Source organism: Zootoca vivipara, chromosome 15, assembly GCF_965207765.1.
Source record: "Zootoca vivipara chromosome 15, rZooViv2.hap1.1, whole genome shotgun sequence".
Classification (NCBI taxonomy): domain Eukaryota; kingdom Metazoa; phylum Chordata; class Lepidosauria; order Squamata; family Lacertidae; genus Zootoca; species Zootoca vivipara.
The window spans coordinates 26,630,023-26,638,779 of NC_142598.1; the positions used below are offsets into that span (position 1 = coordinate 26,630,023).

General features: G+C 44.6%; 1 protein-coding gene across 1 annotated transcript; it reads left to right on the plus strand.

Moving 5' to 3' along the window:
• The first annotated feature begins 5,024 nt into the window (after window positions 1–5,024).
• On the plus strand, window positions 5,025–7,740 carry LOC118075255 (uncharacterized). Its single transcript, XM_088658863.1, has 2 exons — window positions 5,025–5,099; window positions 5,341–7,740. The coding sequence occupies exon 2, from the start codon at window positions 5,344–5,346 to the stop codon at window positions 7,516–7,518; it is 2,175 nt and encodes a 724-aa protein (XP_088514989.1). The 5' UTR covers window positions 5,025–5,099; window positions 5,341–5,343; the 3' UTR covers window positions 7,519–7,740.
• Window positions 7,741–8,757: the final 1,017 nt, after the last annotated feature.

Consider the following 8,757-nt stretch of genomic DNA (forward strand, 5'->3'; position numbering starts at 1 on the left):
CACCAGTCATTAAAAACTTCCCTTCTAAAAGTCTGGTAGTTGTTGTTCTCTTTGACATCTGATGGGAGGGCATTCCACAGGATGGGCGCTACTACTGAGAAGGCCCTCTGCCTGGTTCCCTGTAACTTTGCTTTTTGCAGTGGAGGGAATCAAGACTATTACTCTCCCTCTGTTTTGTGTGGGTTCATCAGAAACTACACTGGACAGGAACAATCTACCCTGCACAACCTCGTAGGGTGTAGAAGACATGATGTCCTTCAGATGCCGTTCCCATCAGTCCCAGCCAGCATGGCCAATGGTCAAGAATGATGGGAGTTGTAGTCCACCACCACACTGGCTACCCTTAATTTAGTAAAACCTGGCATGGACCAGTGTTTGAATACTGGCAGGCTCCTTTTGCATTTGTGGCTCTTTTAAAGGTTGGCCTAAATGTTCCTTAAACAGGGTTGTGTTATTGCCCCAACTCTATTCATTATTTTCATTGCCATGATCCTACACTTTGTCAAAGGGAAACTCCCCACTGGGGTCAAAATCATATATCGAACAGATGGAAAGCTCTTCAGTCTGAGGAGGCTGAAAGCAAAGAGTAAGGTTACCATAACTTCCGTCATAGAGCATCAGTATGCTGATGACAACGTAGTGTGTGCACGCTCAGAGGATGACCTCCAAACCATCCGAAATATCTTTGCAGAAGCTTACGAAAAGCTTGGCCTGTCACTCAACATCCAAAAAACCGAAGTGCTGTACCAACAAGCACAAAATAACCCCTCTGCAGTGCCACAAATCCAACTCAATGGTGTAACGTTGGAAAATGTCAATCACTTCTACCTAGGTCAAATCCAGCATCCCCTGATCTCTGCGAGTGCGGCTTTCTTCCGATTGAAGTGCAGAGTGTTTGAGGACCAGGACATTTGCAGGGAAACAAAAATGCTTGTTTACAAAGCTATTGTACTACCAACCTTACTGTATGCTTATGAAACATGGACCACTTACAAACGCCATCTCCAACTCCTCGAAAGATTCCATCAACAGTGTCTCCGAAAAATCTTACACATCAGTTGGGAAGACAGGTGAACAAATATCAGTGTACTGGATGAAGAAAAGATCACCAGTGTTGAAGCAATGATTCTTCAACATCCACTTCGTTGGACTGGTCGTGTTGTGCGGATGCCTGATTATCGTCTTCCAAAGCAATTGCTCTATTCCGAACTTTAAAATGGAAAGCGTAATGCTGGTGGTCAACAAAATAGGTTTAAAGACTGTCTCAAGGCAAATCTAAAAAAAACATGGACTTTGAAGACACTCGAACTCAGAACGCAAGGGAGAAACATGCTAAGAAGAAGGTACGCTTGGCAAAACCAATGTCCCCACTGTGGAAGGACGTGTGGATCCAGAATTGGCCTCCACAGTCACTTACGGACTCATTGTTAAAACTGTGTTTATAGAAGACAATCTTACTCACCTACGAGTGAAAGAAGAAGAAGAAGAAGAAGAAGAAGAAGAAGAAGAAGAAGAAGAAGAAGAAGAAGAAGAAGAAGAAGAAGAAGAAGACTGTGTGCAGTTGTTTCTAGGAATAAATTAAGAGTTCTGGTGGGTCAGACTCTCAATCTGTATACTCCAGCATCCTATATATCTCACAGTAGTCCACCAGATGCCAGAAGAAGAAGAAGAAGAAGAAGAAGAAGAAGAAGAAGAAGAAGAAGAAGAAGAAGAAGAAGAAGAAGAAGAAGAAGAAGAAGAAGAGGAGGAGGAGGAGGAGGAGTTTGAATTTGATATCCCACTTTATCACTACCCTAAGGAGTCTCAAAGCAGCTAACATTCTCCTTTCCCTTCCTCCCCCACAACAAACACTCTGAGAGGTAAGTGGGGCTGAGAGACTTCAGAGAAGTGTGACTAGCCCAAGGTCACCCAGCAGCTGCATGTGGAGGAGCAGAGACACGAACCCGGTTCCCCAGATTACGAGTCTACCGCTCTTAACCACTACACCACACTGGCAAAGGAAGCCCAAAAGCAGAAGGCAATGAACCTATTATGTTGCTGCCCTCAACAGCTGATATTCCATAGCATAGCATGCTGCTTCTAGACCTAGAGGTTGCATACAACCATGGCTAGATATAGTCATTGCAGATATGTTTTCTTTGGTTAGGAAGGACATTTGTTGTTGTTTAGTCGTGTCCGACTCTTCATGCTATGCACCAGAGCACGCCAGGCACTCCTGTCTTCCACTGCCTCCCGCAACTTGGTCAAACTCATGTTCGTAGCTTCAAGAACACTGTCCAACCATCTCGTCCTCTGTCATCCCCTTCTACTTGTGCCCTCAATCTTTCCCAACATCAGGGTCTTTTCCAGGAAGTCTTCTCTTCCCATGAGGTGGTCAAAGTATTGGAGCCTCAGCTTCAGGATCTGTCCTTCCAGTGAGCACTCAGGGCTGATTTCCTTAAGAATGCATAGGTTTGATCTTCTTGCAGTCCATGGGACTCTCAAGAGTCTCCTCCAGCACCATAGGAAGGACATAAGAAAATGGTTTTATGTCACGTTTTCCCAGCTGACCTGGAGATGCTGGAAATTGAACCTGGGACCTTCTGCATGCAACACAGATTATAAAAGGCAACTGAACGTGTTGGCTCTCCAGCAATGTTCTATACATGCACAAATGTACACATATATTTGCATAATACAATTGGTATGCTGCACAATATTTTGCAGAAGTAGAATAAAAACAGGACGCAGCCCTAAAGAGCTTTTAATCAAAATAGATCTGCTAATGGGTGAAACCCGAGAAACAAGAAGAAGGGGTGCTGCTTTTAAAGTGCTGCTTTTAACCCATGGATTATAAAGCCTTAAATTGCTTGAGACCAGATTACCTGAAATATTGCCTACTTCTTGCTACTGTATACCTGCTGAATCTTAAAGTCCTCTTCAGAGGCCTTTTATCTCCCTGAAAATGATTCCCTGACCATTGGCCATGCTGGCTGGGGCTGATGGAAGCTGAAACCAGGCAACATCTGAACAGTTACAGATTCCCCATGCAGATTTTTTTGTTTTTTGTTTATCCTCTGCCCATCCACCTGGCTCTCCCTAGCCACTCTGGGTGGCTCCCAACAGATTAAAAACAGAATAAAATATCAAACATTAGAAACTTCCCTAAACAAGGCTGCCTTTGCATGTCTTCTAAAAGTCAGATAGTTGTTTATTTCCTTGACATCTGATGGGAGGGCATTCCACAGGGCAGGCGCCAGCACCGAGAAGGCCCTCTGCCTGGTTCCCTGTAACCTCACATCTCGCTTTGAGGGAACTGCCAGAAGGCCCTTGACACTGGACCTCAGTGGGGGTGGAGACGCTCCTTCAGGTATACTGGGCCAAGGCCGTTTAGGGCTTTAAACGTCAGCACCAACATTTTGAATAGTGCACGGAAACATACCGTACTCCTCCCCGCTGCAAGGAAGGGGCTTCCAAAGCAACACCCAAAAGTTTTAATTCTCCACATACCAGCTGGTGAGCATAGGATTTAATTCTGTGGGGTGCTGCTATGTCATAAGATTTAGTAAGGTAAGCAGCAACCCACATTCAAAAATATCAGATAAATGTCTCCCTCCCTCCTTTTAGCTTCCCCCTTGAATAGTTTCGTTTACCCATCCCCAAATGGTCTAAAAGGAGGACTTATGCTTAACTTTAGAGTGCTTTGAGAGGCCAAATTATTCCTGAAATCTGTGCTTTAAGTAATTTTTTGCAGGTGAGACACTTGGACCTACACTGTAACCCAAATCCAGAAGTATCATTTTAGGGTGACATAAGATCTGCATGCCACAAGCATCGCTGTTAAAGTTACAAGGTCTATCCCCAAACAATCATGGCAGCTTTGAAATTTAGTCAGATGGGCTGTATTTCTTAAACCTACTTATTATAAGGGAAATCAAGTGGATCACGAATATCCATCATAGCTGAAGCAGGAATAGTATGTTGAAGGCACATTTGGAAAGAAATGATCTTGTCTCTGAGAGCCAGTATGCTAAGTAGCAGCCACTTTCACCAAATGCAAACAGGGTGTCATGTTTAATTAAACCAACTGACAAGCTTTTGAGTTTTCGGCCTTAGGAGTAACAGATTGGCACCTTCTTCCAAGACAACCTTCTAAAACAAGACAGATGAGAGTTGCTGAATAATGGCTTCTTTCCCAAGTTATTTATTTGATAGCGCTGGGAGGCCAGGATCAGATGGCAGGAGCCCACAATTGTCATGACCTTATCATGCACCAGCATCACCTCTCCTGGGGTCTGAAGCAATACGGAACAGGCAAGAACTGCAATACAAAATAGGCACTTCAAGCATGAAGACTTCCAGTAGCTGATCGCATGGTGGAGAGGCTGTGTTCACCTGACCTCCTGAGTTACTGGTGCTTACTGGCAAGGTGTATGAAGGTTAAGTAAAAGTAAAGAGACCCCTGACCATTAGGTCCAGTCATGACCGACTCGGGGGTTGCGACGCTCATCTTGCATTATTGGCCGAGGGAGCCGGCGTACAGCTTCCGGGTCATGTGGCCAGCATGACAAAGCCACTTCTGGAGAACCAGAGCAGCGCACAGAAACGCCGTTTACCTTCCCGCTGTAGTGGTACCTATTTATCTACTTGCACTTTTATGTGCTTTCGAACTGCTAGGTTGGCAGGAGCTGGGACCGAGCTCACCCCGTGGCGGGGATTCGAACCACTGATCTTCTGATCGGCAAACCCTAGGCTCAGTGGTTTAACCCACAGCGCCACCCGTGTCCCTTGTATGAAGGTTAGTGCAGTGCAAACACAATGGCAGGAGTGTCAGGTTGGTTGTGGCCCAAACATGCCAGCAATAAGTTAAACAGGAGTCCTAATAGGTACGGCTGGAATTCTGTACATAGTTCAGATGTTTAAAGCCCACCGCCTTCAATGGGCTCATAAGTGCCATCTTATGGAATGATCCTTTGTCCGCCTGCATAGTGAGCTCACAGCTAGAACATTCAGTGTGTTCTGTTTACTCGCCTTGAACGTTGTCTCTATGGGAAAGAGAACAATCAACTGAAACAAACTACCTTCTTAGAAATAATAACTTCCGGAAGAGGTGAGCAGAAGTGAATTGGGGGCAATGAAAGGTGGGGGATATAGGGAAGAAGTGCATTTTTTTGACTTGCTTAGCACAAAGCAGCATTTTCCAACCCGATGCCCTCCATTTTTCCCCTCATTTATTTTTGATCCAGCCCAATTTGTTCCTTAGTCTAGATTCCAACAGCGTTGGAGAACTATCAGACTGCTACAGTAGGGGGAGTATGTGTTCTGCTGCCTAAGTTAAGTCTTCTGTGTGCTTTCTTTCAGATCATGAGACCCCTGAATAAGGAATTTAAGCCAAGAACTGGCCTTAGACCCTCAAGTGGGGGCTCTTTAGGTAGGAGAGCGCCAACAGATACAGCTAAAAACTCAAAATGTGCCATGTGCTTGGAAAGAATCCGAGACCCAACTTACTTGAACCCTTGCAATCACAGGTTTTGCTTTGACTGTATCCAGAGGTGGTCAAGGAAGAAAGTGATATGCCCACTTTGCAAGGAGCCTTTCTATTCTTTTTTCCACACTGTAAACACCAGAGGTGCATTGTGTGAATATGTTCTGCCTTTGAAGGGCGCCTCCCTTTCTGGTTGCAGGGAAGGTCACACATCAGCTTCCACCCAAAGACCTGAATCGCCCCTTGACAATGGCATATTGCATGAGGAAATTAAAGGAACACAGTCTCAGAGAGAGAAGGATCTTTACCAGCTCATGAAACAATTCACAGTCACAAAGAAACACGCTAATATAGAAGTCATCAGCCTTGGGAAATTTAAAACCCAAGCTGTAATTCATTTCAGGAAAGCTCTATACCGTGCTGGCATCCAGGTCCAAACCACAAAAAATCCAGATTTTAACCGAATTCCTTCAGCAGAATTATTCAGAAGAAACCCAAGGTGCTTTGACAGATTGATTCCATGGCTGAAGCGAGAATTAAAAGTATTGTGTGGCAATCAGAGGCCACTGATTCATACCTTACTGAACTTTATCCTCAACAACATGACTCAGCATGATCTGCAGAGTAAGGACTTTGAGGACCTGCTACGGCCTCACTTTCATCAATTCACAGCCCACTTCCTGCATGAATTCATCAGTTTTGTGCAGTCCCCCTTCAACTTGAAGAAGTACGACTGGAATGCCTCATATGCCTGTCCTGTTTTCACGCAGGAAGATTCTAACTCTTCCGACTCTTCCGCATCTTCAGATGCTGAGCATTCCCAACTACCTGATAATGAAGAGGCACCCAAAACTGATGGTGACTTAGAAGACGGGAACATAGGATGCTTGGACTCTACTTCACAGAAAGATCTAACTGATGCGTTGGCTGGAACAGATGGAATATCCCATACAAATGATGAAGGAAATGATTTGGAGGACTTGTCCAACAGTGATACCGAAAAAGGGACTCAGACACCAGACAGCTTTCTGAAGATCAAGATCAGTAAAAACCCGCAATCAGATGGATCATTATCTCACCCACAGTCTCATCAGAGCAGAGAGGAAGATGAGGGTATGAGGGTACTGCAACCTGCCCACACCCACAGCTCAAAGCACACTGAAGTCTCTAAGAATTCATCAAATGTCTTAGGATCTGGAGATTACAATGCAATTGGCTTCGATGATGATGATGTTGTTAGCTTGGTGGCTGTGCACAACTCTGCAAAGGAAGAAGCAATCAAATGGAAAGATCTGGATTTCCCCATAGGTCACTCGAAAAGCTCATCTTCAGAGAGGCACGCAGCATTATCTCCAGGCCGAAAGGGTGCCTTTAAAAAGTGCATTTTGAGGGATATGGAATGCAATTTTGAAGAAGGCTATTCTTCCCCCAAGGAAAAGCAGGGAGGAAGAGGAAGAGGAAGGCATCCAAATGAAGGAAGGCACCATTCAAACTATTCCAGGGACAGGAAACTTAGAAGAGAGCCAAGAAAGTCCAAATCGAGAGAGATGAGCTTACTATTAAGGAGCAGCCTGCCATTAAGAAGCGAAAGCCTTGTGGTTAGGGACATAAGGAAGTCCAAGTCTCAGAGTTCAACTCACTTTAGAAAACAAAGGAGCAAAGACTATGATTATTTGAGAAACAGGGTCCCCAGTGAGCCAGGCTGGAGATACCTTTACTATAGACAAGACTGCGAGAGATACAGGTACGATGACCCATTGTACAGGGGTGTGCCAGCCAGAGTATACAGTCAAACCTTCCTGCCAAGCTCCAGAGAGAGATCATATTTTCCTTCAGAACGCAGAATCTCTCAAGAAAGTTTCACTAAAAACTGGTATGATTGTTCAGAGAGATGCAAAAGCACAGGAAGACCCAGAGGCAGGTTTGCTGTAGTAGGGCAGGAGAGAGGGCCTTACGATAAACTTGGTGGGAAAAGGAGGCACAAATTGCATCATGTGGAGTCTTCCCATTCAAGGGGAGGGCCAAAGTATTTCCCAAAGGATCTGAATAGCTAAAGGCATCTTTGCAGATCTCAGGCAACACCAATAGCCCAAAAGAAAGCTATGAAGGGAAGGCTGCAGAAGTAACAGCTGAACATTAACAAGGACAAATACATAAAATAGTGGGAGGCAACAGCCTCATAAAAAGAGAGGCAGGAAAGAGAAGCCTAAACTCAAAACAATGTATTATTCTCCAAGTGTGAATCTTGCCTTATTAGAACAAAATAAATGTTTCATATACTCATGTGTGCATGTAGTTCAATGTTCACCACAAACCTTCTCAGGGTTTAGGGGCAGGTAATTTTTTTAAAAAAATAAACCACACATTAAACAAAAATATCAAAATAAATTGCAATGAACATATGCTTGCTTAAAAGTGCCAATTGTAGTCCATTTGGAAAGTGTTAGGCTCAAGTTTTAATTGACCTCTTAGAAAAGGGTCTTCCAAAGTAGTGGGGCAGTCTCTAGCCCTCTAATCATGTGTGACTTGAAATCACAGGAGGGGAACATGGGGTCATCCACCTTTCCATCCCTTCTATGTTCCACACTTTGGGCTGAGTGGTCTTCTGAGGGTCACATGTCACTGGTGGGTGGAACCAGCGGCAAAGTGGGTGGAGCAATGAATACAGAATTTTGCTTGTGTGCAGTAGGCTCTCTATCTTCCAGGCTTCCAGGCAAGCAAGACGCATTATCAGAGTTCAAGGATACATTCCATCCGGACAAAAGCATTTGTGTGGCAAAGCAGGGTAGGTGAGAGGCGTGGCCTGGGGTGAATTCTGAGGGCCTGATTGAGAGGTGTGAAGGGCCATATTTGCCTCTTGGACCTGTTGTTCCTATCTTTAAGGATTCTGTTTCCAGCGGCAGCCAACCAGATCATTGGGGAAGCTTGCAAAGAATGGATGATTTTTGTCCCCCAAATCTGAGAGTCACAAGTGTGTTTTCTCCTGTGAATATAAAAGTTCCACTTTGCTACCATGGTTCACATCCACCAGAGCTAAGTGGAACTCCCAAATGTAGAGAACAAATAACTCTGAATCCAGAGGCACATGCTGGGTGTAAGGAGTCAGAGAAGCAGCTGTGTTACTACTTATCACTCAGCAAGGTTATTCCATCATTTCCCCATTCAGCAAAAAGTGGCATGGATTATATCTTCAAGTTGTGATAGCTTTCACTTTAAAGATGTCATTGGGGAAACTGCCAAAGGTCCCAGTTTCAATTTCTAGCATTTGCAGGTAGAGATGGGGTGGGAGGTGG

Excerpts from the sequence above, each read along its gene's own strand:
- LOC118075255 (XM_088658863.1), top strand. The coding sequence starts at position 5,344 with ATGAGACCCCTGAATAAGGAATTTAAGCCAAGAACTGGCCTTAGACCC.